At 49.1% G+C, this 27,248-nt stretch overlaps 12 protein-coding genes across 12 annotated transcripts; 7 read left to right on the top strand and 5 right to left on the bottom strand.

Moving 5' to 3' along the window:
* Positions 1-423: 423 nt before the first annotated feature.
* On the top strand, positions 424-1,757 carry TrAFT101_010330 (uncharacterized protein). The gene has a single exon (XM_024908896.2). The coding sequence runs from the start codon at positions 868-870 to the stop codon at positions 1,570-1,572; it is 705 nt and encodes a 234-aa protein (XP_024756122.2). The 5' UTR covers positions 424-867; the 3' UTR covers positions 1,573-1,757.
* A 2,187-nt stretch (positions 1,758-3,944) lies between these two features.
* On the top strand, positions 3,945-5,364 carry TrAFT101_010329 (uncharacterized protein). The gene has a single exon (XM_024908894.2). It carries the CDS (start codon positions 4,063-4,065, stop codon positions 5,233-5,235), a length of 1,173 nt encoding a protein of 390 aa, XP_024756120.2. The 5' UTR covers positions 3,945-4,062; the 3' UTR covers positions 5,236-5,364.
* Positions 5,365-6,408: 1,044 nt separating this feature from the next.
* Positions 6,409-6,795, top strand: TrAFT101_010328 (uncharacterized protein; the record flags this gene model as incomplete). Its single annotated transcript, XM_024910263.2, has 1 exon — positions 6,409-6,795. The coding sequence occupies one exon, from the start codon at positions 6,409-6,411 to the stop codon at positions 6,793-6,795; it is 387 nt and encodes a 128-aa protein (XP_024756119.2).
* Positions 6,796-8,845: 2,050 nt separating this feature from the next.
* TrAFT101_010327 (uncharacterized protein) lies at positions 8,846-10,138 on the top strand (the record flags this gene model as incomplete). Its single annotated transcript, XM_066128923.1, has 5 exons — positions 8,846-8,971; positions 9,059-9,248; positions 9,302-9,356; positions 9,420-9,505; positions 9,564-10,138. 5 exons carry the CDS (start codon positions 8,846-8,848, stop codon positions 10,136-10,138), a joined length of 1,032 nt encoding a protein of 343 aa, XP_065985049.1.
* TrAFT101_010326 (uncharacterized protein) lies at positions 10,038-12,811 on the bottom strand. Its single transcript, XM_024908893.2, has 5 exons — positions 12,232-12,811; positions 10,858-12,140; positions 10,476-10,781; positions 10,323-10,411; positions 10,038-10,269 (listed from the first exon to the last, which is right to left on the bottom strand). Exons 1-5 carry the CDS (start codon positions 12,619-12,621, stop codon positions 10,202-10,204), a joined length of 2,136 nt encoding a protein of 711 aa, XP_024756116.2. The 5' UTR covers positions 12,622-12,811; the 3' UTR covers positions 10,038-10,201.
* Positions 12,812-13,356: 545 nt separating this feature from the next.
* Positions 13,357-14,762, top strand: TrAFT101_010325 (uncharacterized protein). Its single transcript, XM_024911086.2, has 5 exons — positions 13,357-13,780; positions 13,857-13,883; positions 13,980-14,116; positions 14,196-14,430; positions 14,516-14,762. Exons 1-5 carry the CDS (start codon positions 13,576-13,578, stop codon positions 14,596-14,598), a joined length of 687 nt encoding a protein of 228 aa, XP_024756115.2. The 5' UTR covers positions 13,357-13,575; the 3' UTR covers positions 14,599-14,762.
* Positions 14,763-16,153: 1,391 nt separating this feature from the next.
* On the bottom strand, positions 16,154-18,433 carry TrAFT101_010324 (uncharacterized protein). The gene is made up of 2 exons (XM_024908892.2): positions 17,863-18,433; positions 16,154-17,781 (listed from the first exon to the last, which is right to left on the bottom strand). The coding sequence occupies exons 1-2, from the start codon at positions 18,113-18,115 to the stop codon at positions 16,487-16,489; spliced, it is 1,548 nt and encodes a 515-aa protein (XP_024756114.2). The 5' UTR covers positions 18,116-18,433; the 3' UTR covers positions 16,154-16,486.
* A 1,290-nt stretch (positions 18,434-19,723) lies between these two features.
* Positions 19,724-22,930, bottom strand: TrAFT101_010323 (uncharacterized protein). The gene is made up of 2 exons (XM_024910261.2): positions 22,377-22,930; positions 19,724-22,281 (listed from the first exon to the last, which is right to left on the bottom strand). Exons 1-2 carry the CDS (start codon positions 22,716-22,718, stop codon positions 19,957-19,959), a joined length of 2,667 nt encoding a protein of 888 aa, XP_024756113.2. The 5' UTR covers positions 22,719-22,930; the 3' UTR covers positions 19,724-19,956.
* Positions 22,931-23,094: 164 nt separating this feature from the next.
* Positions 23,095-24,189, top strand: CBP20 (Nuclear cap-binding protein subunit 2). The gene is made up of 3 exons (XM_024907049.2): positions 23,095-23,327; positions 23,404-23,501; positions 23,572-24,189. The coding sequence occupies exons 1-3, from the start codon at positions 23,262-23,264 to the stop codon at positions 23,939-23,941; spliced, it is 534 nt and encodes a 177-aa protein (XP_024756112.1). The 5' UTR covers positions 23,095-23,261; the 3' UTR covers positions 23,942-24,189.
* Positions 23,961-24,831, bottom strand: TrAFT101_010321 (mitochondrial 54S ribosomal protein mL60). The gene is made up of 2 exons (XM_024901229.2): positions 24,502-24,831; positions 23,961-24,424 (listed from the first exon to the last, which is right to left on the bottom strand). The coding sequence occupies exons 1-2, from the start codon at positions 24,779-24,781 to the stop codon at positions 24,372-24,374; spliced, it is 333 nt and encodes a 110-aa protein (XP_024756111.1). The 5' UTR covers positions 24,782-24,831; the 3' UTR covers positions 23,961-24,371.
* A 178-nt stretch (positions 24,832-25,009) lies between these two features.
* On the top strand, positions 25,010-25,811 carry TrAFT101_010320 (uncharacterized protein). The gene is made up of 2 exons (XM_024908891.2): positions 25,010-25,303; positions 25,457-25,811. The coding sequence occupies exons 1-2, from the start codon at positions 25,119-25,121 to the stop codon at positions 25,761-25,763; spliced, it is 492 nt and encodes a 163-aa protein (XP_024756110.1). The 5' UTR covers positions 25,010-25,118; the 3' UTR covers positions 25,764-25,811.
* Positions 25,812-25,854: 43 nt separating this feature from the next.
* On the bottom strand, positions 25,855-26,710 carry TrAFT101_010319 (uncharacterized protein). The gene is made up of 3 exons (XM_024901208.2): positions 26,561-26,710; positions 26,295-26,432; positions 25,855-26,210 (listed from the first exon to the last, which is right to left on the bottom strand). The coding sequence occupies exons 1-3, from the start codon at positions 26,568-26,570 to the stop codon at positions 26,047-26,049; spliced, it is 312 nt and encodes a 103-aa protein (XP_024756109.2). The 5' UTR covers positions 26,571-26,710; the 3' UTR covers positions 25,855-26,046.
* Between the last annotated feature and the right edge of the window lie 538 nt (positions 26,711-27,248).

The raw sequence follows: 27,248 nt of genomic DNA, 5'->3' as shown, positions 1-27,248 counted from the left end.
GCTGTGATGCGTTGTGTCTGTAACTTTTGCGAGTTGTATGAGTTGCTGAGATACGCACATCCCATGTCCCTGTACCTGGTCAATCGAAACCATCTCCAACACGCAAGCTGCGCTGCTCTGCGAAAAGAGCCGCAAGCCCGCAGAGAAGAGAAAAGAAAGCCCAGTAAAAGTACTGGGCTGTGGATTATTATTTCACGGCTGGCGGCCTGACTGCACGGCGCATGAAGGCATCCGGCCAAGGTGACATTCTGCTTTGCTGCCTGGAGGGAGACCACAGTCGGCTGACCAATGTACCCAGTACGCAAGGCTCTGTGTGTCATAGCTCCCCTCCCTCGGTTAAGACAAAGTGGAAAAATACCTGTTGTATCGAGGAAAGCGAAGGACGAAACAAAACTATTGATTCTCCCTGCGGTCCTCTCTGGTGCTCAGTATTATTTTTGTTTACATTTCGCTGGATTTGCCTTGCTCGGAGCGGCCGTTTGCGTGCTCAGCCCTGCATAATTCTACGCGACCCGATCCAATTGCTTCTTTGGGAAACCGTGCCAACGGCCTCCCGGGGGCGCAATCGCAAAGCGGTGGTGGCAGGTCTGATTTACTTTATAATTAATCTTTATTGGAAAAAAAGGTACAGGGCAGATTTGGGTGGCGCTAGGCAGTTGACGATCACACCATCTTTTCAATCAACCGGGCGTTTTTTGTTGTTGTTAACAAGTGGTATTTATTTACTTGAGTCAGCGCTGCCTTCGCTGCGGACGTGCATTACTCTCTGCATTGTCCTGCATTCTGGGGGATCCATCGATCAACTTACACTAAAGGTTCCACCAACAACTCATCACGCACACAGAGAGCAAAGAGGGGATAATCACGATGGAGTCTCAGAGCAGCAATAGCAGCCAGGATTCCCAAGACAGCACCCTTACTATTACAGACGAGAACAGAAGAGAGATTCTGTATTTTGCCTATGGAAGCAATTTGTCTACAGAGCAGATGCGGGAGAGATGCCCTTACTCGACAGCCGTTGGGTTGGGGAAGATGACGGGGTGGAAGTGGATCATTAACAGAAGGGGATATGCAAACATTGTGAAGCTGGGAGAAGAAGACGAAGACGCTGAAATGAGAGAAGAGGATGAAGAAGAAGACAGCGAAGAAGACAGCGAAGAAGAAGAAGAAGAAGAAGAAGAAGTCAAGGAGCAAAAGGGCAAAGGCGTAATGCAAACCAATGGCCAAGAAGTGAGCGAAGTATACGGCATGCTCTATCTCCTCCCGACAGAAGACGAAGAGCGCCTAGACAGATACGAGGGCGTTCCGTGGGCCTACGAAAAGGCCTATCTCGAAGCTGACTGGGTGAGCCACACACAGGCCATCAGCACAAACGGCGGGACCTTTGTCAGGGAGGAATTGACGCCGGTCAAGGTGCTGGTTTACATTGACCGCAAGCGCACCAGAGAGGGGAAGCCCAAGGAGGAATACGTGGGGAGGATGGAGAGGGGGGTTCGGGATGCGGTGGCGAATTGGGGGATGAGCGAGGAGTATGCGGAGCGGGTGATGAGGAGGTTTTGGGTGGATGGGTGATGAATAGGTTGGTGATGGTGTGGTGTTGCTGTTGCATTGTGTTGTTTTGGGTTGTTGGTGTTGCTGTTGCTGTTTGCTGAGCATTTCATTGCCATACTGGGAGTTGAATAGATTTGGAGCAAGAGTTTTGTTTTTTTCTTTTTTTTTTTTTCCAACTTGTATTAGAAGCGAATTTATAAGCCGTGTGCAAGCTGTATGCTAAGATGATGTACGATGAAGCTGCGTGTGATGCGGCTCAGTGTATTACTATGTCTCATATGCTTTTAATGGCTTCATCTGGGACTGTTCGCTTTTTTTTTTTTTAAGCTCATTATGGTATACTTGGATTACACATTTATAGTTCATAGATGTTGTCTTCAACACGCATTGGACTGCGTCTTCGCGGCATAAAACAGAATCGATTACATTATTAACTTGCGTCCCTAATCTCATTTATGGAAAAGCACATTAATCACACATCTTATCGTTTGGCTGATACTCTGGAGGCTTGTAATCTTGAGCGCATCATCCATTTCGACAATAGCCCTTTGCTAGCTGTCTATACATCGTGCCCGTAAAGGGCTGGAAAGATCAAGACTTTTCAATATTGTGCCAAGCCTTAGTTGCTCCTTGAGTTGCAGGAGGATGGTGATGTCAGGGTGGTGAGGCAAATAAAAAATGAAAAGCAGGTTGATCAATACCAGAGTAGGCCATTTTGGCTTGAGGCTATTAGCCAAAACTCGACGATATGTAAGTGAGGAGGTTTGTAGATGAGACGCGAAATGGCTACCGGCAGGGTGGTGACACCTTCAACGATATCTTCTCACGAGTTTGAGGGTAGCGTTTGAAGATATGTATCTTTGAACGCAAGCAGCTCTCGCTTTGTAGTATCTGATGATATACTAAATTCTCAAGTGTATTGGCCCTAATGTGAGCTTTTAAAACCACGTCTCGGACGAAATAAATACCTGCTTTAATATACTACTCAATCCGTGACATGATGGTGATTGACTGTTCAATCCACTCATAAAGTCATTAGACACTACATTCCTATATTCAAAGTTACACGTATCCCTTATTCCCATGCTACTCTGGTGCGCCCACCAGCTGCAGACACTGAACAGCTGTCTATGAGCAAGGCCAAACATTTGGCTTCACGGCGTCACGAAAACGGACCCGCACAATTTTTGTGTTCTCTACAAAGGGCACGCTTCAGCCGTTGCATGTAATATTCTCCAAATGCGTTTCTATCGTGCCCAATGAGCGTATTAACAAGTGATCTTCTTCCCTACATCGTCATATTCTACCCTGTACATCGCCATTTATGCCTCCCATACACCCGTCTCCTTAAATACATGTATTCATTTTCCAAAACAAACAATGTTGCTTGCTCTGGTACTTGTTAGCTTAGCTGCACTTGTAGCGACCCTTGTCTTCGCCTGAGCTTCAATTGTTCACTAACAAAGAAACGGTCAGGTTTTCGCCTCTATGAACAACTTTTGCACGCCAATGCAACAAGTCATATGGGTCGTTCAAGCCCACGTCTTAGGGGCTTCGATTTGTTGCTGTATCATGAGAAAGGATGCGCCACGGGAATCTCGCTTCTTAGCAGCGTAACCTACCAACGCATGAGATTATGACTGGAACTTTATAGACGATTGTAATTGGATTGGGATTGAACGTTCGCTAGCTTGGCCTACTTCTGCTTTCACACAGTAAAGACTTCACACATGGAAGATATCTCCCGTGCACAGAGAGGCCTTCAGCTATTGCAACGCGTTCGCCTGAAAAAGGTCAACTTCGCAGGTGAAGGGTACCTATGAAAGAGATCAAAGGGGACGGGAGGATTTCCAGAAACGAGGTGGCGTATATGGCTGGACCAAGGAGCAGGAGCCAGTGGAAGCTTACTCCAATGGCATGAGCGAAAGTTGGACTGGTAATGGCAAAGTAACAAATTTCACAATTACTTTGTCCCTTTTTAGCAATAAAAACATGTGAATCATGAAGTCTAAACATCGTTGGTGGCAGCCCAGTCCGTCAAGGATTAACTGGCATAGTAGCGTAGTATGCTGGCGGAGAATGAGGGTCGCATAAGCCACGTGTGCCCAGCCAACATACATGTATATTCCCAGCACTAAATAAGATGCGCAAATCTAATATGATTTATTTAAAAGAGATTGATGTATTAAAATAAAGTTGAGGAGAACTTGGATGCAGCATTGATAAGTTTGCTCAATTCAGCAAATATGGGCTCGTGTTTGGCCACTGGCTGCATCGAAGACAATCTCCATTTTTTATAGCCGCCCATCTTCCTCGGCCATCTCAGATCTACTGGACCCGGATTTTGTACCGGCGGCCAACTATCAATGTTACATTCAGTATCATACCACCCTGCTAGCCTTTGCATTCCACACTCCAAATGCACATTCATCTTCACCAATTTGTACAAATATATCTGACATACACTAAAACACACTCGTAAACCCCCCAAAGTCATCAATATCTCTAAAAATGCGCCGCCTCCCTGCCTGGTTCGTCCGCAGCGGCACCTCCACCGGCCTCCTCTTCCATCGCGCTTCTCTCCCTCCCATCCACGGCCAGTGGCAGCCCATCCTCGCTCCTGCAATGGGCTCTCCAGACCCGGTCTACGGTCGCCAGCTCAACGGCATGGGCTCCGGCATCTCCTCCACCTCCAAAGTCGTTGTCATTGGTCCTCCTCCGTCCGGCTCCCGCCCAGCCTCCGGCCATGGCTCCGAGGTGGGGCCGGGCGTGGACGCCGAATTCACGTTTGTCCAGGTCGGCATCCGAGACGGCTCTCTGGATCTCGCCGGCACATGCGGCAACATGTCGGCCATCGTCGGCCCTGCCGCCTGGGACATGGGCATCGTGCCGCCGTCTCGCATCCCGTCTCTCGTGTCCTACGACGAGGGCACTCACTCGCGCTGGGCAACTCTCCGCATCCTCAACACAAACACTTCCAAGATTGTCGTCTCTCGCTTCAAGCTCGAAGGCGACCCTCCCATGTACAACCCACAAGGGAACTACTCCATGGACGGCGTCCCCGGCACGCAATCCCCCATCACGCTCAGCTTCTTGGATCCCGCGGGTGCAAAGACAGGAAAGGCTTTGCCCACGGGGAATCCCATTGACGAATTAACACTTGCCGATGGAAGCACTGTCAAGGTCTCGCTAGTAGATGTCAGCAACCCTGGCGTCTTCATTACAACTTCAAGTCTCGGCCTCGACGATGCCACAGCCGCAAATCTCACCCCTGCCATAGTTGAAGCAGATGGCGCCCTCAAAACCCGCCTCGAAGAGATCCGCCGAGCCGGCGCCTCAGCAATGGGCCTCGATCCTAAGATTGAGAGTGTCCCCAAGGTCGTCATGTTATTGCCCCCCCGCGCCAGGAAGTCTTCCCAGATCGACATCCAGTGCCTCGCCATGTCCATGGGCCAGGCACACAAGGCCGCTCCCCTGACGTTATCGCTGTGTCTGGGTGCGGCATCGCAGCTTGACGGGACGATTGCCGCGGGGCTCATAGGTGGAGAGAAGAAGGATGTTATCAGGATTGGGCATCCGAGCGGCGTGGTGGACGTGGGTACGGCAGTGAGAAATGGCAAGATTGAAGAGGCGAAACTGCTACGGACGGCGCGAGTGTTGATGAAAGGAGATGTATTTTATTGAACATGGTGGGATATAAGATGTAACTCATATTATCAATATGTCTTAATTAGAAAGCGCAGCATTAAAGACTTAACAGCCTCGGCTATTTTCCATCTCTTTAACAAGTGTAGATGGCGCAGCGTTATTGGCATATCAACATAAAATTCTGATCTGCAGTATCACGACAAGCATATATATCTGGGTATCTAAGCGATGCTAGGAGGTTATGTCAGTAAATTTTAATTATATGAAAGATGTCAATCACAGATATCACATTTCAGCCCTCTGGGAAGGAACTATTACCATCTAGATGATAAATACTCGTCAATGAACTACGACGGGTTTCAATGAGTCAGGGTGAGCACGAAAGAGTCTCCGCTCATGCTTCCGAAAACGAGACTTTGATTCCAAATCAGTTGCGTCTCAAGACAAAAACTTGTATAAGTTCATTTGCTAATATTTCAATTCACGGTGGGCTGTATAACGTAACTTACAGTCAAGCTGGTGTTCCAGCGACGCAACAAGCGTGATGACGATATCATCCCCCGAGATCAACAGATAGTGCCCCCAAGGCAGAGGAGCCAACACCAAAGCTCCCCCACGAGATTGGCCAATGCAATAGAAATCCGGGGCTAGATGCCGTACGATGGGGTTTCTAGAGTGTTCTCCTGAGAATGGCGGCTCGCACTGCCGGGAAATTGTTTCCTCATCAAATTACCTATTGTGGCCAAGATGAAGAAGATCCAATAAGCGCCAGGGGAGGTGGATCTAAGGACGATCCAAGATCGATGCCATATATCGCTTTAGTGCGAAGATAGAGTCGCGAGATTCACGCTGATGTTAAAAGCTGCCGAGCGCATGCACCTGCTTGGGAGGGCTGGCCGCGAGAATGCGTGAAAACGAATTCCGTCTTGCAGCACTGCACATTGCATCGACAGACAGCAAATCTAACTGATTCACTCTCGACTTTATCTACTAATTACACACGCGTAGATCGCAAGAAGGTTTAACTATTTACCGAAGCTTTGAATCGAGTATAAGATGGCCAGGGCGATCGACCTAATCTATCGATCTTCAAGACTTCACCTTCTACGACGCTCAACACACATCACAACCAAGCGCGGCCTCTATATCCGCGCTTTCAGCACTTAAAATTCCGCACAATAGCACAAAATACGTGGCCGAGAGAACAAGATGACAACCCAGCAACAGCGACAGAAGGATCTTGAGGAGCTTGAGCAGCTGAACCTGAAATACCTAAACAGCGACCAAAATTCCGATGTTGCAACTTATGACACGTTCCTTGATCCGAATTTTACGGCTAGCCTTCAAGACACGAAACTGTACTCTCGAGAGGAATTTCTCGATATGATCTCGAAGCCGCGGCCGTTCACTGAGCTGTCGTGCCACGACGTCAACATTGGCTTGTTTGGCGACGGGAGCGTAGCGCTGGTCAGGGCGAAAATGAGCTTCCGCAATCTAGAGGGCAAGGTGTGCTACGGAAGATACACGGACGAATACCAGCGTCAGAATGGAAAATGGGTCTGCATAGGGGCTAATGTCATCTGCAACGAGAACTAAGTATATAGATGCGAAGCCTGTGCGTAATGAGAGAAATAGGCAAATAGAATCGTGGGAGCATTCAAACAGTGCCTGGTTCAGCTTTACTCCAATGTTTTGGTAGGAGTATTATCATACAGCATAGAATCAACAACCACTGTTGCTATTCATCTTTATTCTATGAATTAAAAATTATTCAAAAATTAGTTTTCATCAATGCAAGGAAGTACAAGCCGAGATATCAATTCTTCTTCCCATGGCATGACACCACGCCTCAAACTTCCATTTCGCAATCATACCCGTACTTTCCACTGCAGTTTTCCAAATATCATACGTTTCTATAGTAGCCCTCGCTATCCATGTCGTCTGTGACATAAACAATGCCCCCATGATTCTATCTTCTTTTTGCTCACTTGATTTCCTGTCAAGGTCCATGACTTGGATAGCCAATTTCTGGCTCTCGATTTCCATGCCAGAAAACCGGGCTGGTGCCAATGCGAACAGCAGTCGCAACTTCATTAAACGGCATAAAGTCAAGGTTCCCTCAATCTCTAGCGGATTTACCCGCAAGGAATGTCCGTTGGAGTCTGGCATGATCTCTGTTCCGGTGAGTCCAACTTGGCTATCTGCAGCAGCAAGCCGTTTTTGGAAAAGATCCGTCACGCCTAATAAGCTCTCGTTGTGGCTCATTATATCGCTGATGAGAGTATTGTAGTCTTCAGGCGATGGGGGCTCCGTCGCTGTGATAATATCAGTTGCTGATTTAAAATGGTTTGGGCCTCGGACAAGATGTGTTCATAGGCAAATTATAATATCGCGGTAATTAGAGAAATACTCGTCACAAAGAATAGCGTTGCAAATAACCGCCTTCCAAGGTTCATCCGTGAGGAAACAATTTCGATTATGAAGAATCGCTTCCGTAATCTAAAGAAATGACCTGTTCAGCAATCATAATGAAATGATTTATTCAACTCTATCCACTTTTGAGGGATGAAGAAGACGGGCATTTAAAATGGATTCTTGCTATAGGACCAATCTGAGCTGCGAGTATAGCCAAATCAAAGTCTGTTTTGAAATTCCGAGCACCGCGCTGCTCAATCAGCCTTGAGGCACCCGCAGCGTGGCACAACCATGATTGAAGGCTGGCGTTACTGATCAACTATAAGAAGTAAGCAAATGCGCGTAAGAGCCGAGGTTGTAGCATTATCTCTACATCAAATAATCCCAATAACTGTATTGCACATAATGTCTCAGAGCTCATCCACTGGCTTCTATCGTCCAAGTCATGCTGAATACACTCAAGAAGCCTGGTGTGTTGCCGCAACACAATAGTTTGAGCTGAGGTGCTCTCAATTTTCGTTATCATTTGTTGAAGCTTCGCCATAATACAGTCCACAGCGAGGCTTAAACTAAGGGCCTGGCCATAGCGTGGAAAGACGAATGACAAAAAACTTTTAGCTCCCTGGAACGGATGGAGACAAAGCTTGAATGATGTTTGAAGGCTTTTTGGTGAAGAAGGAGAGGGTAGTGGCACCTAGTCGAAGCCCAGTGAAGGGTGCTAGGTTTAACATTGAGAAGAATTCGGTTACAAGGAGATTAGAGTAGGAGGATGACAATGGTGGCTGAATTGTCTGATGATGTTCAGTCCTCAACATTCGTGACCGCGGCCTACCCTTCTGACAACAGTTGCGTGGCTTGATGCCATTTCTTGCTGTAGAAGAATTAGACATGAAGGGGGTAGCTGGAAGACACGGTCCCGAGTTGCAATTACTTTCCGTCGCCCTTTTCTTCTTTGTTTCTGCAACATTTCGCATGGCTCTCCGTCGGATTAGCTCACGTTGCTTTGAATCATGCGGCAGATTTGCTCCATGATATGGAACAAAAGCAAACCTTGTATCGTCAATAGTTCCTTCCATCCGGCTTTAGAGACTCTGAAGCTGCTGTTGCTCTTGAAAATGATGGGCTTAGTCAAGGTCAAGAATTGGTAACAAAGTACCATTAGGTGCCTAGTAGTATAGACAGGTTTGCTGTTATACACAAACTTATTGTATCCCATATTCGATATGAGTGAATGACTCGAAACCCAGAGAGCCGACGAGCTAGAGAACTTGCTGCGTTGCCTGGCGTGGAGCTGTTCAAAGGCTCATTTGCCAACGAAGTTGATCTTACGAATGGATTCAAGGGCTGCGATGGTGCTGTAAGCTTTCTACAATACATCATGTCTATGTAAAAATCTACTCATCTTGATTGCACAACTAATGAGGTTCTGCCATTCCACCAATAGTACGTCAACATTGACGGTTTCAATTGCGGCGAAAAAGCGGAAATCTTCTGGGGCATGCGTGCTTATGAAATAGCCCTAGATGCTGGTATAAAATTTTATGTCTGGGGAAACCTTGACTACACTTTGAAAAAGGCCAACTGGGATCCCAAATTCCGCTGTGGACACTACGATGGCAAGGGCAGAGTTGGGGGTGAGTTGACGGTATAGGTCAAAGAGGTCAAAATTGCTAATAAATTCTATTAGAATGGATCTTGCAGCAACAGACCTCAAAGATGGGTGTTGCTCTTTTAACAACTGGGTATATGAATTCCCATAATGCCAAAGCTGGTATATTCTATATTCTAACGCGAGTTGGCTGCAGTCCGTACATTGACATGACTCTTGCACCTCTTACAATCATGACCCCGAGAGTCATTGAAGGTGTTGTGACGTGGGCAGTTCCATTGGGTAAGTATTATATACCCTACTTTGCCCATTGTTTCTAAAAGAAGAAAAACACGCACAGGTCTCGGAGAAGTTGCCCACGTAGCTCTTTCGGATTGCGGCATTTACGCTCGATGGATATTCGATAACCCAGGCCGCGCCAATGGCCTTGACCTCGAAGTAGCCATTTCTCACATCTCATACAAAGAGTTGGCTGCAGCCTTCACAAAGGTGACCGGAAGACCAGCGCAATACATTGACGTACCCTTTGGAAAGTATTTCCAGGATTTTGCATCGCTTGGCTCGGTGGGATCTATTTTGAGGATCCCCAATATGAGTATTTGGACAAAACTCAAATTTGGCCTCCAATTTTCTACCTCAAGGCCCTCTGCATATAATAGCGACCCCACCGACCCAAGTGTAATGACTTTTGAACAGAACTTTACTGGCTTCTGGCACATTTGGAGAGAAACTCAAGGCAACAATGGTGTTATTACAATAAATTACAAACTTCTTGACGAAATTCACCCTAATCGGATCAGGAGCGCAGAAGAGTGGTTTAGGAAAGAGGCAGAACGGGGGGATTTGTGGGAGAGAGTACATAATATGGCTCCAATTTTGAAATGGAGTGAAGATGGTGCTGCCGGTAGTTTGTAATTACAGTTTATTTTCTACCATCTACTTTATCGTTACTATTCATATCGTACTCTCAACGTATCCTCATGATTCAATGGGGCAGTCATCGATATTCTTTTGCCACATGAGCTTTACATATGGCAGCAAAAAGTCTAACACACAATCAGCAAATATCACAACAGAAAATGGGTTCATAAGAATGCACCTTGTGAGCTAAAGTTACAGTCAATGTAGCATTCTACCATGGCAGCAGTGTAATTGGCGCCAAGATAGGTCAAGATGGACTTCTGGAGACTGTAGCAGAGAAGCATTAGTTGTCAGTTATACTACGGTTAGAATTTGTCCATGACCAGCTTACAAGTCGTAAAAGATCAGATCCACAAACTCAGGGTCTTTGCCCTTGGGCCAGTTTGCCTGAGCCTGCCAGTACCTGGGCAACTGATAATCTGGGATCTTGGTGTGTGTCGTATCATCGCCGTCAGTGCCCCAGTCGTCTGTAGTGACGTAGCCTGAAGTGACGGCCTCCTGGCGGTGAACAACCCCGTGGTTTTGTCGCATTTCGCGTCGAGTCAAATAGCCCAGAGAGGGGTCGGTACAGGAGTCGCGGAGGTTGGGCATAGTGGCGAGATCATCATCACGCATGGCGAGGGAGGGTTTGTTGAGTCTAAAGCAAGTATTTGAAAGGTCTGGTTAGTTAAGACATGTCTTGAGAGCATCAGCGACAAACCGGGTCAACTCACCTTGGCAGAACGGTCTTGGCCAAAGCATAAGGCACATCAGGTATGTAAAAGAAGATGTCTCGGTAATAGGAAACGATAAAATTGTCATCGTATGTAAACGGCCCCTTGTGAATATCGAAGCGGACTCCCTTCGTATTGCCAATGATAATACGGGACTTGTGCTCGCGCGCTTTGTTGACAACAATGGTAGAAACAGCGGGCACAATGACGCCGGGAAAGATGTTGGACGGGTCATCAAAAGCCACACAGGAGATGCACCACATCTGAGGCGCACAGCCGAATACTTGGCCCAGCTTGAGCTCTTGACGCACTTTTGTGATTTCGCCAGTGGTGCGCAGACCAGCGGCTTGGTCAAAGGTCTTATCCGTCTGCTTGGTATGGTAGATGAACGTCTGCCGATTCCAATCAAGATACCGGCGGGAATACACAAAGGGAGACTTCGCGCCTGGCCGTGCTGGTCTGGTCGGATTGGCCACGCCTTTTGGATTCTCAGGACCTGAAAAGCCGCTGTTGGAGGAGCTGAAACCGCTCATTGATAGCCACCCCAGCGTCTCGCAGTAGCGGCCAGACTCAAGCGCCACGGAGCTATCGTCGTAGACAGCAAAATCGCGAACATGGGAGTGGCCGCCGAGGATCTGAATAGGAGTGGCGGGATGATGCTTGCGGATCTCGTTGAAGACAACCTTGAAAGTAGTTTGCGGATCTTTTTGACTCACAGGGTTATGGCCAAGGAGAATAAAGACGTCAATAGGCTCGCTGGTTGCAAGAGCTTGAGTGAACCACGGCTCTTTGATCATGTCCTGCGCTTTAATCACCTGCGAGGCATTGGAGTTGCCACTGAAATCGAACAAAACGCCAAAGGCCATGACGCGGAGCCCCTTTTCGGTCTTGAAATAGCGGTGCGTGGCGCCAACGTACTCGTATTTCCCAGAGGTCCTGTTTAGGACCTTGACGTTGGAGGTGACATATCGCTCGCCCCATTTCTTTGCCCAGACGTTGAACATTTCATAAGATACCTCAGACATGTACAATTCGTGGTTACCAATGGTTAGCAGGTCGTATTCAATCTCGTTGAAGATGGGCATCGACTTGGTGCCATCAACTTTAGTGACATCTGAAAGGCCGTTGCCATCGTGGAGATCGCCCGTATCGACCAGCAGCAGGTCAACGTCCATGTCACGAGCCGACTGCTTCATGCGACGCGAAAAGGTGGCAAAGTCACCCCAGTCGGCGCCATAGTTTTGCTCTTTCAGATGGCCCTCAAGCCAGCCATGCGAATCAGTCTGGGATAATGGAGTGTATGAGCAACTGAAGTGTATGTAAGGATAAAGGGGTAGAGACTCTTGATTTCTCAACGTCCCAATCATGGCATACCGTGTGGAGAAAGTTGAGCTGCCCCCATTCAAGAGGCGCTTTGGGGCCATATCTAGCGTTTGGAGCCCCAGGTTGAATGCGCTTGACATGGCGAACATGTTCAACCGTGTTCGTCGGGCCATAGCACGAATTGTCGCTCCCGCAAGCCAGCACCGCGGGAAGCAAAGCCACGAGCCCGCTGGTGACGGTGAGAGTCTTCATTTTGCTCAATAAGAAGAAATTGATGGATGATGTAGATAAATGAAGGCTACCAGGCAGGTTGGCAGATTTAAATACATGCACGGATAGAATTAGCGACCCGCCCTCGTTCCATCGCAAACCAAGAGTCTGTTCAACCACATCCGGACTCTGCACGCCAAGTCCCTCCCGCCAGCCACAGGTCTGGGACATCTCGAGTCCAGCCAGCCACAATCCCGAGATGCAGACACCAAAAAGGAAAAGAATTCCTCCTATTTGGATTCCCTGGTTTATATTACCTCATGCTCTCCGATAACTGTCTTACTCGGCTCTGTTCATCCTTTCCAGAAGCAGCAATAACGAAGAGACATTCTCATTTATCCCACTCTAGGACCTCTTGAAATATTACGTGTACGTTGAATAAGTAGCAGTAATATCGTATGCAAGGGTTATGTTGTTGGCAGGAGTGTAGCATGCAAGGTGGATAATAGATGCCAGCATTATCATTGCTAGCAGATTTAGACATTCGCTGCCAGCCGATCCGAGCTACCATGTTCCTGCTTTGCCTATATATACGCTATAGAGAAGCATCTGGACACGCATATGAGGGAAAATTGCTCTATGTAGCGGTTACTGTGCCGTGTTCCTCGACGGGTTTGCGAGAGGGTTCAGCCAGCCACGGGACATCTTGATTGCAGTTAACCTATACCAGCCTCTGAAAAAATGACGTTTTCTGTATCTTAGGATTTCGATGTATTCCCTTAATTTTTTTCTCTTTCTTCCATCATAATTATGTTTTTTAACAGACACGGCGTATGTACCATATACCACTGAGGGACTTATGCAATATTACGTAGAGCTCTTGTGCTGATGTTATCACAACCCTGAGACGAGACCCATACCGTGAACCTCCAGTAACATCAATTAGCAATAGATGCGACAAAAATTCTACAAGCAATCGATCACTTTAAAAATATCCAAATCATTCTTGTTTAAAATCACTAAACAGCTACCTACCCTACATCACACCTTGCAGATGTTCAACATCTCTATAAAAGTAATACACGCTACGTACTATATAATCACAATCACGCCCGCCAAAGCTCCACAAATTCCAAGCTTCAACCTCGCTCCTTAACCCTCAGGTCAAATTCAATCAAACTGCCAATGGAGCAGCCCGCGCATCCATACTACCCTCTTGGTGTCTCCATCTCCAACTACATCCCAAATGACCGTCCACTCATCCACTCGCTTCCTGCCTTTGGAGCTCTCATCGGCGCTGTGATAGTTTCGGCCGTCTTCCTCTCCGGCTCCGGCACCCGGCGCCATGTCCGGCCCATTGATCGGTTTGCGGCTTTATGGTTTGCTCTGTGTAAGTGGTTAATCTATATATATATATATATATAGGTATATGACAATTTTTTTGCATGATGCTAATTTTTCCTTAGGTGGCTTTTTGCATGTAGCTTTTGAAGGTTCGTATCATTTCTTTTTGCTCCGAATATATACACTGCTATTCTTTTCAACATATCTCTATTCAGAGCAATCTCTAATTTCACGACGAATCTAAGGATACTACATCTACCACCGTAACGACATTTCCGGCATGAACACCCTGTTCGCTCAGCTTTGGAAAGAGTACGCCCTCTCCGACTCACGCTACCTCACCTCCGACGTCTTCACCGTCTGCGTAGAAACTATTACCGTTGTTCGTTCCCCCATCTAACAACTTTCAGATAAATTTCAGTATCATCAGCTAACGTAGCTATACGCTTCAATTTCCTCAGTTTGCATGGGGCCCTCTCAGTCTCCTCACAGTCCTCTGTATCCGCACCAACCATCCGTCAAGACATGTCTTCCAGGTCATCGTCTGCGTCGCTCACCTCTATGGAGTAGCCCTCTACTACGCCACCAACTGGGCCGAGCAACGTTTTCACAGCGTGTCCTACAGTCGACCTGAATTTCTCTATTTCTGGGTCTATTATGTCGGTTTCAACGCCCCGTGGGCCGTTGTCCCTTTCCGTGAGTCTCTCCAGTGGAAGTCTTCCGTTCCTTTGCACATATCCAGGTCAAAAAAACCTGAGAAACTAATGATTTCTTGCCATAGTGCTACTGGCCGACAGCTACAGTCGAATAGTGAAGGCATTTCGAGCGCTGCATGAAAAGGAAGCTCAGCAGAAGAGGGAGTGACGAGGTGCAAGTTGCTGCGCGTTCCTCTAGAGATACATGCTCCTGTGTATATGTAATTTCTTACGTCCCTTTGAGTAGATACTTTGTATATGTACGCCTTGGCAATGCTTCAAGTACGAAGCACATAGAAAGCGTCATTTGTGTCACATATATCTCGTATTTCCTTTGCTCCCCTGTAGCGTGGCGTTTAATTTCTGCCAGTCTTCATCCACTCATAGAGCATTTACTCGTGAACATCCGCCCAGCTTGAGGCAGCGAGCATTAGGCTCGCCTTTCAGCTTAGGGCCTCCATGTACTCATTTGACCTATCCCTGACCACGTTCGTGGTTATCGTATGATGAAGTATAGCCCCAACTACGGTATTACTTGGGTATCCCAGCCTCCAATCCCAGTAAGTAAACTCCCTTGCGTGCATCTTTCAGCCTCAAATAAGCTTCTTCCCCTTTCCAAATTGACGCCAGGCATTTATGCATAGCGGTAATTAAAACAAACAGCTGCTGAGTTGCAAAGGGCAAGTGGCCCGACAGCTACATCAACCGAAAGTGTCACTTTGTTCCCCCGCTGATCATACTCCCGGGCTAAAAGTGGTCTGCGAGTTTTCATGTATGATACACTCATAAACGGTTTCTTTGCTTATATACAAAGGAATTACCCATAGAGAAAAGGGTATTAGTACGCATTCTTGGCTGGCTGAAAGGCTCGTCTCGGCACATCCGTTCCTCTTAATCGCAATTGCCAGCTCCACGGTGATGCTGATCACTGTCGAGTCTAGACCTAAGATTTGTTTGTGTAGCATTCACATGCAGCTGAGGTTACATTCGCATGCTTGACGCCTATCTAGATTAACGCCTCGGACATAGCCGAATGTGTCATAATTCTACTAACAGACGCCTCTTAAATGTTATCTAAGTAATAGACAATGCTTACTCATGTCATACATGTGCTGTAAACAAGGAAGTAGCTTCTCCTTGTGGTAGTAATGCAAGGATTGAAGAGGCATCCCATAGAATACATTGACAGGATATTATAAATTATGTGGCGTCTCAAGCAAGCTAGAGCATTTCCCGTAGCGTACCACCATCTGCAATCTCTGTCTCTCCTTGCGCTTATAGCCCGCCACGGTCGTACAAGATCGTCCCGTATGGAGCTGGACAAGTTAACATGCACCAAGAGTGATGATTCACACCGATATGAGTGCTGAGTATTACGGGCTATGGTGTAAACGGCTTGCTTCCTCCTGAGTCTAGGCCAGCGCAAAATTATGCAGAGAGACGCATGCAGCTGTATAACAAAGCAGACCGTATCCTCGTGCATGAGTTGGTTGTTTCCTCCATCACCGCAGTCTTGCAGCTTGCTCGAGTTGTGTCAAGCCATATTCACTTCTTGTAGGACAAGAGGTGAAGCATAACGTATGTGCAGTGAGAGCAATTTATGCATTCTTAATCATGAGTTTTGATAGGAAGGGTTAGGTAATCTTGTTTACGTAGATACACACTTCTATTTGCAAACTACAAATGATATACACATATTCATAAGCCGATTCAAATAAATTCAAAGCAGGTTATAAATAGTCCACTGCACTACGACTAAACAATAAACCGGGCTTCCTCAACGCCACGCCCGATACCAATAGCAATCTCACCAGAAGTGCCTGGACAGCCATCGAGAACATGAAGGTAGAGCGCATATATTTCAACCAACAACTGTCTGTCACAGTTTTACATGTCCCCAACATAAAACAATCACTGTCCTCTGCCCCTTATACGCTCTAACAAGTGCCATCTCTTCTATCTAGACAAAGCGCAAAGTAAAAGGAAACGCCATTGGCCCTCTCAACACAACCCAGCAAGTAAAGCCGTCAATGTAATCCCTTCCCTCACACTCACCCCTAGCTAGCAGCCTCAGCCTCGGCAACACCAGCAGTAGCAGCCGCAGCAGCATCAGCCGCAGCTTTAGAAGCCTCAGCAGCCTTGGCCGTGACCGCCGCAGTAGGACTCAGAGCAGCCCTATCAAGCCCCGGAATATACTCTCCATTCCACAACAGCTCAATCTGAAGCTTCACCGGCCTCTCCGCCTGGACACTCTCCGCCATAGCCTCCAAGTCATCCCCAAACTGCGGCCCAAGGATCGCCACAGCGTCGCCGACGCGCATCCCCTTGACCAGCACATTGTACTTTGTGGCGTTTCCAGGGGTAAACATGATGGCGGGCATCTTGCTCGCGTTGGCCTCGCCAAAGAGCGCCCTGCCGTGCATGCGCATCAGGTACCGCACGCGGCTCTCGACCGCCTTGACGCTGAGCTGGCACTCGTCCGCAACGACGGCCTCGCCGCAGCCGCTCAGATGGATGTACAGGACGATGCCGTGGCGCTGCTTGTTCGGGGCCATGCGCCTGGCAGCGGCCTGTGAGTGCATCCGCTCCATGAGCGCCTCCTTGTACGACTTTGAAGCCTCCTCCCTCGGCGATATGGGGGCAGCGGCGGCGGAAGCAGCGCCCTGGGCAGAGGACTCGGCAGCAGCAGATGGAGCCGCTTTGGCCTCTCTGGCCGTCGTGCCGGTGACCTGGATGTCCTGGTCGGCGATGGTCCGCGGCCGATTGTGCCAGGAGTCGCCTGCAGAGTGCGGATGCCCCGATTCGGCGGGCTCTGGCAAGAGAGTATACGTAGGACGGAAGTCTTTAACGCCCGCAGGAATGAGATCCGGCCGTTTGGCGTAGAATTCATCGAGCTTCTTCCGGTTCAGCTCGTTCACCCAGCGAATGTCGGCAGCAAGCATCCGCGGAGGGTCGCCATTGTTCGGGCCCATCATGCGCCGCGCATTGTCGAACGCCGCCTGCCAGACAGGATCCTCAGGGGCCTTCTCGGCAGCCTTGCCGTCCTTGTTGTCGTCGTTTCTGCCCGTGGCAAAATTGGCCACCGAGGTCGCAATCTCAATCTGGAGCTCCTCGCGCCTGCCCAGGGTGGAATTGTCCTTTGTGGGATCACACGCGAACTCGGCAAGCAGCTGGCCAGATTGGTAGTGGGCTTGCTTGAGGGCATTGGTGAGGCCTTGGCCAGATTCAGCAATGGCAACTGTGCGGACGCCGTCCTCGGTCTTGAGGACGGTGATTTGCCAAGTGTCGGGGGGCGTGACCTGGGATAGGATCTCAATGGGGACGTCTCTGCCATAGAGGAATTGAAGGTTGGCTAAGGGAGAATAAGAACAGTCAGTAGCCCGTATGGCTTTGCGGTGTTGGAGGAAGAAATTCAGGAGAGTTGTCAACCCACTCTTGATCAATTCGATGTAATTGGTGCCTCCATGATGCAAAAGAGCAGCCACCTCAGGAGTCTCAAGAGGAGCACCGAGCTGCATGATGAAAGATAGCAGAAGAAACAGAACAAGGACGAAAGCAAACAAGGATATGAGTCGACCAAAAGTCTGAAGATGGTTTGCTGAACGGAAACTCGACAAGTAAACGAGTGCCTGGTCTGCAGCGGTAGAGAAGTAAGAAAGCTTCAACACCTCGACGGGAAACATCATGAGTTATATATACCCGAGGAAAGCCCTCCCAGCTCTGGTATACTTTCTGTAATTCACCTATCATAATCTACGTCCTCCGCATATCTTTATTGCGCTCAACTTTCCATCTCTCAACTTCCATCCACTTCCGTACTCCCAACCCCCTTACACGAGCGTTCCATGCAGCCTAGTCTGCCACTTTGTAGCAAACAAACATGATCCTTACCAATGCCCTCGTGCTACGACAGCAAGCCACTGCGGAGAAAAGTCACATCAAAATATGTAGTGCGTGAGCACAAAAAAGAAAGTAAAAAGCGAAACCACTCCGTCCGCTGCTGTCTCCTTGCCCCCCTTGCTCACCGAAAAAAAAAAAAAAAGCATCAAGGAGGAGAGTAACACGAAAGAGGAAAATAAAATAAAACAAAATAAAATAAAATAAAACAATATGAAATAAAGCAAGGTGAAATGAAATAGAATATTGCCCAAACAGTCAAATCAAGCACATATTTCCTGGCCGCAAATCAGAGCCATCAACCCGGAAATCGAATGCCCAGGCTGAGACAAGCATCGACCAGGGGCAGCATCGAATCCGGGAAGTAGACACTGAGGACCTGCATTATTAGCATTGCCAACTACTGCATCTTCTTTAGTTTTTTTTTTTTTTCTTTGCTCCTCAAGGCAGTCGTATGTATGTATGCCTACGTTGACAGAGTACAAGGCATCCATCAGCAAAATCAGGCCACGTCCCCAAGTCGCAAGCAAATCACAACCCTGGTCCTCACCAAAATATCAATAGCAGCCTCTTTTGTCCAGCCCTTCAAGGTCACTTCAACAAGAGATACTCATCATGTTGATACCTAAGGTTTGATCTCGCTTTCTGAACCCCCCCTTAGACCCAAGTAGCTGTACCCAGTTCGTCCGTCTCACAGGGCTTCACAATGCGAGATACTCACACCTCGACCAGCGGCGTACGTCATGCAGGACCGTAGTACATGTGTCTTGTCACTCATGAGCCTCAAGCCACAGCTGATCAGTCCCCTCAAACGTTCCGATAACCTGGTCATTAATGAAACACCTCCAGCTGTCATCTGAACCTATCAAGATCCCCCCCCGCAGACTGAGAGCAGCTCAAATCAGTCGCGCTGCTTTTAATCGTAACTCAAGGCTGCACCTAGGCAGTCAATTTCATTTCACGCATAGCCAGCTTCATGCCTGAAAGATCCTAGAACACAGATTGGATAAAATCAACGAGGAGAAAAGAAAACAAAGGAGCAGAAAGAGCCGGTGCTCAACCACCGATCCTCTCAGACGTGTCATTGCAATGTGAACTTATTGGTCCGCTGCGTCTCGTCGACCGCTGTTTGCCTCCGTTGTGGCGTCCGGCTCATTGGCTCTCCGAGACCCAGACCCGGCATGAAATGGTTGGTGGTGGTGGTGATGGAGACATATCAACAGGGGCATGCTCCTGTGTAACCTGTCCAAGAGTCTAGAACAGAGCAGCCGGCCTTGAGAAGCCCAGCTTACGGTCTCATGAGTACTTATACAAAGTAGTGGTGTGAATCAAGGCCATTCGGTTGTGTCACAATGTAGTTTGAGCCCGGAAAGACGATCCCGGATTGGACATGCTAAGGCAGATCAAAGAGTAACAAGTCCTATTTCATACACCCAGAAAAAAAAATATGCATTGGTTCCAGTCTTCATTCGTTCGCCGTGTAAAATAAAATAATCCATTACCTCAAGCAAGCTCATTACAAACATATCCTATATGACAGTAGCCGTTCCTCCCCCTTCTTCCTCAGGCAAGTAGTACCAGCAACATCATTTTTTTCATACTCCCGGCCTCGATCAAGCAAGCCGGGGGTTTACATGCTCGCCTGGAGACGTTCCAGCCGTGATGTCACAGCTTCAACCAGCGCAGATTCTCTGGACAGCAGACCTTGTACTTGCTGCAGCTTGCTGCGTCGTATGTCTTGTGGGATTCGGAGATCCACGCTCGTTGATGCTGGGGACTCGGGCCCGCTGGTATTCTTCTGCGCCTCGGCCTCGGCCACCAGCTCCGCCTGCAACCTCTTGACCTCCTCCAATCGCTTCCATACCTGCTTCGCCTGGTTGCGAGATCCGGTTTCTGTCCCAGGAGCCGGGCCGCATACGCTAGCCTCCATAGACTTGACTTCCTCCACGAATGCCCGCTCTTTGGTGCTCAGATCCCGCGTAGTTCCCTTGCTCACCATCTTCCGCAAGTCCTCCATCCGTTGCGTTAGTCTTTCTTGCCGCTCCCTGGCCTCATTGATCCGCCTCTCATACATTGCATTATCTGGTTCCTTATTCTCCCTATGAGCTCCGTTGATGGTGTCAATCTTGCCCTTAACCTCATTAGCTTTCCGGACCTGTTGCCGTAATTCCGCTTGTAGGAGTTCACATCGACGGAAGACCTCAGCCGCAGCTACACCCAGTCTGTACGTCTCCTCGCTAAGCACCTTGTGCGCGTCGGTGAAAATGGACAGTGTTAGTGGGCTGAGTTTCACCTCCTGGCCAACTATAGTCTTGTGGCGAGATGTACGCAGGCGCTCCAGCAGCTCTGATAGAGCAGATGATTCACTAAAGGTGTGTGGAGGGTAGTATACTGGGCGGGGCTCGTAAAAGTCTAGAGGAGCCATGCTAGCCTCACGCTCGCGGACGGGGCTCTCCTGTTCTTGTTTTACGAGGACGCGCTCGTCGTCAGGCGTCTCAAATGTCAGGGCGATGGATTCATAGGGAGTTGCTGAGAGTAGGAAGTATTCAAGATCTGGATCTCTGATGGTAACACAAGCTGCCAGAGGAATATTGACATCTGCTGCCTGTTGTGCGTAGACCCTATCTCTGATTGACTGTGAGTTGGCCAGAAGGCCAACACGAAAATCCGTACCAGCTTCAAACTCCCCTTGTAGCTCTCCTTCCAGTCTGAAAATCCAGGGAGTGAGCGAAATGAAGGTGATGGCTGCATGGTGTGTGACAAAAAAGTTGTATCGTGACGTAACATCCAGGCTAAAGACCGGCCAGCTGCCCTCGTTGACTTCGACTGGGGTCATGGTGTCAATGGCCTGGAACGCCAGCAAAGTAGGCGGATCCATTTCGGCCGCCAGCGCGCGGATGAGCCTGCTCTTGCCCTTGGGAGGAAGCCACTGGGCTTGAACTCCGTCGGTATCCAAGTAAACTCGTACTTGGCCGCTCGTTGACACCAGACAGATGATGGTGAGAGAGAGACCTTCTTGATCTCCATTGTCGAAATCTAGCTCGTCTTCTTCTCCTAGCATGAGATCCTCCGTCTCCGTCTTCTTTCCTATGACGAGGATGTCCGTGATGGAGCTATCCAAGTCATCTCCTGTTTCTGGATCCGACTGCAGATCAAAAGGCCCCTGAAGACGGGGTGTGACGCCAGGCCGTGAAGGTCTCGCGTAAACCTCAAGGGCAGGTTCTCCTGGGATCACGGAATCTATGATTTGGGGTTCCTGAGAATCAATCTCGCCCATCCACTGTAGCTGTTGCTGTGCCAACAGCCTGGTCTTGTCGTCCACACTAGGATCATCTTCAATAGCAGCCACCGTGGTTACGATGGATACTGAAAGAGAGGGGATCAATGTTGGCGGAGGTGCCCAACGCTGTGGCAGAAGGGGGCTCAGCGCATACACATCTCCCTCCCGCATGGCCACCCACAACGTCATCGGATTCCAGCCGCCGGATCCCTTAGTCGCGAAGTTTGCTGCGGCCACCTCCATCTCGAACGAGTCGGGGGAAAAAGCTTTGCTCGTGGCCGATACCGACGCAGAAAAGTCCTGGTCCACATTCGTGCCGTCCGCCAGTTTCTTCAAGTCTATTGATGTTGTCGGAGAATCAAACGACCAGCGGTCCTGCGTTGACAGCTCCCAAACGCGGACAATTGCGTCCACCGTAACAGTCACAACACAAGAGCCGTTAACTCCTAGGGGGTGCCACAGAGCGGATGCGATGGGAGCGCGAGACGTGACGTGGGTCGTCGGCCCAAGAGTGTATGATTTGGGCCTCAACGGGCTGGCATCGTCGCTCGTCAGGTGAGATGAGTCGGGCAGCACACAGATGTGGACGGTATGCGTCGTGAGAACTGCCAGCAGATTCGTATTCGGAGAGATGATGAGTTGCCGGATGTCGTCGGCCACCGGTATCTTGAGTATCTGCAGATTGTTAGCGATTGTTGTAGCAGAGATGATGCTTTGACCATGATATATGTTATCAGGTTATTTTTTTTTTCCAGCCATCAGAAACTCACCCTCCATCCAGCGGCCATCTCAGACGGCTCAAACTCAATTGATTGCAAGGTATCATCCTCCTGCTTCACTCGAGCGCTCGAGCCCCTCCTCCTCCTAGACTGTTTCTCCGTCCATTCTTCCTTGAGGTAGACCAGATCACCCCATCGGATTTCCTTCCCCACGGCAACAAACACCTCTGTTCCGCGACGGGCAATGGTTCTCCGGGGTCCTGGAACCTGCTTCTTCTTCGAGGGCGACGATAGGGCTTTGGATCGCAGGGAGTCGGCTGAAGGCTCAAAGAGCTGGTTGCCCGGTGCGTTCTTGGACAGCCAAGCTGCCGAATAATGCTTGACCTTGGGCATGCTGGGCTCGTTTGCGAGATTGGCTCTCTACAGCTCGTTACCCTTTCCGTTCCTTGTCCAACTCCCCCTTCCTTCTCTTTTGTAAATTCAGCGACCAGCTGGCGTAAAGCTGGTATTTCGTCCTGACGGCTCAGCGAGAGCTGCGTCTGCCGGATCTAAAAACGAAGAAAAATTGATTGAAAGGCTGGCTCGAAGCTTTTTTTTTTTGTAAAAAGCGCGGCTCTTGGACTCTGCGAAGCACCAGGTAAGCTTTAGCGCGTTATCTGGGGCAACTGGGTGGCAGGGGGGCCCGCCCGCAATCGCTGTGAGATCCCTTTTTAGTGCTACAGGTGCCTTGCATCAGCGACTGGATGCTCCATCAGGCTGGCCGGTTTTTCTGCTTAAGCTTGTACCTTCCCAAGCCTCATCTAACCACCACCCAATTCACTTCTCCGCATTGACGTCAATTCAGCCAGCTTTCTTACAATTGGGGGGTTCTGCAATCATCATTCGAACCTTGGCCTATCTATCTATTCCAAGTCCAACTTAAAACTCAACCTCAAGATGCGTACCGAAGTTGGAAGCACCGTCGAGCGGCTCGACAGGCCGAGTGCCTACTATCTCAGCAGAGTGCGTTCAAAATCGCCGGCATCCATTGCCTCGTTCCCCCAGCGAGTCTGTATAACTGATACTCACCAATCATCAGAATAAGCGCAGACGCGACCGAGATGACAACGCTGAGGAGCCCGCGGAGCCCGCCGTCGATCCTCTTGCCAACGCGACGACTCTCTACGTCGGTAACCTGTCGGTTCAACCTTCTCTATTAGACTTTTTTTTTTCTTTCCTGGCATATCACCTAACACAGCATCTACAGGTCATTTTACACCACAGAAGAGCAGGTCCACGAGCTCTTCTCCAAGTGCGGCGAGATCAAGCGTCTCGTCATGGGCCTCGACCGATTCAACAAGACCCCCTGCGGCTTCTGCTTCGTCGAATACTACACCCACCAGGACGCTCTCGACTGCATGAAGTACATCGGTGGCACGAAGCTGGACGAGCGTATCATCCGTACAGACCTGGACCCGGGCTTTGAAGAAGGAAGACAGTTTGGCCGAGGCAAGTCAGGTGGCCAGGTCAGAGACGAATACCGCGAGGATTACGACGAGGGCCGAGGCGGCATGGGCAGAGCGCTGCAGGCCGAGAGATCGCGAAACTTTGACGACGAGAGTCGGTATAGCAGATGAGCCTCATGCGGGGGTGTGTTTATGGAATTTTGGCATTTGGGAACGATACCTTTTACGGGGGTTAGATTTGGTTCATTTTGGTTCTTTCAGCGCAAATTTCTAGCTTTTTTTTTTCTCTCTCTTCTATTTCAACGCGCCGTTCAAATTGGTCGCCATCATCCGAGTATTCCTACAGTTTGCCGCTATGCCCTACAGCCAGATGATATTCTTTTTTTCTCCTCTCTTTCCTCCCCCGTTATATCTCTATGCAGCCGTAAAGTCCAAAGTACTCCATCGTAGTGTAAAGTGGTAAATAGTATACAATAAGTCGCTGCTTATATATAGTCGTATATGTTCATCGTTGATCTTCTTTCTCCTCCCGTAGAGCTTCCTCAGCCAGAATACATTGCAATTCGCTTGTCGTACATTGGTATCCATTTTCGTCCGGCATTTAGTATCCAGGAGGGTTGATTCTCTGTGAGACTCTCGTCCACTTTGGCAGTTCTATTAGTTTTTCCAACGTTAGCACTCCATCCTTCCAAGTAAAAGAAACCAAAAAGCCGCCAAGGACCAAGCCATACTGTGAATGCCCTTTCGGTACTTCTTCTCCTTCCGATCAAACATGGTATATTTATCCTTCGGCAGCATCTCCTCCTCGGTCGGCATCTCAGCCTTCCACCGCTCAATGGCCTCCAAAGTCTGTCCCCTCTTCGCCAGCGCAGCGTCCAGCGTCGCTACAACGCTATCCACCGCCCGCAGTCGCAGCCTGTGTCGTCTCTTCTGGAATTTCGACAGCCTCCAGGGGATCTTCCACAAAAGACCACCCGAGAGCGGGTTCGTAGCGCGGAATGGGCCGAACATCGTGTCTTTGCGCTGAGCTGTCGGCGAATTGCGAAAAACAAGTCGTTTGCCAAAGCTGCTCAGGCGAGTTTTCGAAGCTTTTCACAGTTATTCCGCACTTAGTTGCATCGGATTGGCCCCTCCGGAATGGGGGGGTGTGCGCTCCGGTCGGAACAACGATGCGCCTTAGCGGTCGCGCACGCCCCTCCCATCTCTCCCCCCAGCATCATACCTTAGGTACTGCGCCAATCATTCTGTATCGAGGCTGTATCTCCAGCACCAACGATCAAAGAGCTTCCACGCCTCTCTCTCTCCGCGCGCAGAAACCCCGCCCGATGTGCGGCGCAGCGGCAGCACGATGAGTTACTACTTTGCCATTGTCGGCACCCAGGACAATCCCCTGTTCGAGTACGAGTTCGGCACCTCGAAGCAAGGCGGCGATGGCCAGTCCCGCTTCACCGAGCAAGTGCGACACCTGAACCAGTTCATCCTTCACTCGAGCCTGGATATCGCCGAGGAAGTCCAATGGTCGCATGGTCAGATGTAAGTTTCTGACAGTTATACTATTCCTTGTTTCATTTTTGTTGTTATACACATCTATCTACCTACCTTGATTATGGAGGCTTGTCTGGATATCATATACACATCACGACCGAAGGACGAAGCCGGACTTACCATGTCCATGCAATAAAACAGGTACCTGAAGTGCATCGACAAATTCTTCAACAACTACATCTCCTGCTTCGTCACCGGCGGCAACGTCAAGTTCCTCCTGCTACATCAGCCCACCACCCCGACCTCAACGGCAACTTCTAGATCGTCGACCGCTATCGGCGCCAATCCGACGAGTCCAGCGACCGAAGAGGCAATCAAGATGTTCTTTACAGAAGTTTACGACAACTGGGTTAAAGCGATTATGAATCCGTTTTACAAGGTGAACATGGAAGTACGGAGTCCCATCTTTAGAGCAAGGGTAGCAGCTGCTGGACGGAAATACCTGTAACTATATACTACTACTATGAGCGCGTAATGCATGCAATTTCAATAACACACAATAATGATCACTTTGCAAATCTAACTTCTTGAATAAACACGTCAAAAGTTTAGATGATTATGGTATTTGTATTCATGTGGTATTCTCATTTAACGTAAGGTCGTCTACCATGACGCCTCCTCGTAAGCCCAATCCCCCCAACGCCATTTCGATCACAAAGTACAGAAGAGTCCACGTTATTTGCACATATAACCCCAGCGCAGAACAGCAAAAAACACGCGTGTTCTTACGCTTAACCACCGAAACCGTACAGGGTGCGGCCCTGTCGCTTGAGGGCGTAGACAACGTCAAGCGAGGTGACGGTCTTGCGCTTGGCGTGCTCGGTGTAGGTGACGGCGTCACGGATGACACCCTCGAGGAAGGACTTGAGGACACCACGGGTCTCCTCGTAGATCACTATTGCCATCCGTTAGCCCCTCGGTTCAGACACCATCGATCGACAATGACCACATCCGTCAGGAGAATGGGCAGGATACTTACTGGCAGAGATACGCTTGACACCACCACGACGAGCGAGACGTCGGATAGCGGGCTTGGTAATACCCTGAATGTTGTCACGAAGAATCTTACGGTGACGCTTGGCACCGCCCTTGCCAAGGCCCTTTCCGCCCTTTCCACCTAAACCACCACAGCAGTCAGCATCACCAACTCTTGGATTCGGTGTTTCAGCGCGCCGACGCAGTGCACAGCCGCGCACATAGAAACGTTATAAAACGCATAATAAAAAAGCAACAAAGAATACTTACGGCCAGTCATGTCTGATAGATGTGGTTATGAAAACGTGTGTGTCGGGATATAGTATCCGTTAAAAACGCGTCACTGCTTGCAAATGACGTTTAAATGCAAATATTAAAAAACGACGAACGAAGGTTGGAAGAGCGAAAGAGGCGCTGGATGCGGGGGGGACAGCGCGAGGAATAAATACGCGCAGGCAATCAGCGCCAGATCAGTACCATTTAGCTTTTGCGCGTTTCTTATTTTCCTTTTAATGCTATTCCTATTTGGGGGTGGGGTGGCGGGAGCCTTTTTTGAAAATGGTACCTGCTGATTTCATTTTCTCGACTTGCGGTGCAGGTACCTTGTGTTATTATTTTGGTGCGAGCAACCTAAGTGGTTGGCTGCTTTGCTTTTTTTTTTTTCCCTCCCTTTTCTCAGGTGCGCCTATTTTTTTTCGGAAGCGCGGAATACAACACACGCGACTAGTTTTTGGGATTAGCGGGTTACCTCTTTTTTTTTTCGGCAGAGATTCGGCTGTTTGTGAGCGCGTTGTAAACAAAACGGTAGCCGAAATGGGCCAGCTGACAGCTGCTTTAGTGCTGCGCCACCGTTACTGAATGGAGCCAAATGGATGCTGGAGCAGAGCTGTGGCTGAGGCTGAGGCGCTGTTAGCTAAAGGTACTTTGTAGACGCAACGGTAACTCTCCATGTTATAGG

This window comes from Trichoderma asperellum, chromosome 6 (assembly GCF_020647865.1).
Source record: "Trichoderma asperellum chromosome 6, complete sequence".
Classification (NCBI taxonomy): Eukaryota; Fungi; Ascomycota; class Sordariomycetes; order Hypocreales; family Hypocreaceae; genus Trichoderma; species Trichoderma asperellum.
This window is presented reverse-complemented; position numbering and strand designations above follow the sequence as displayed.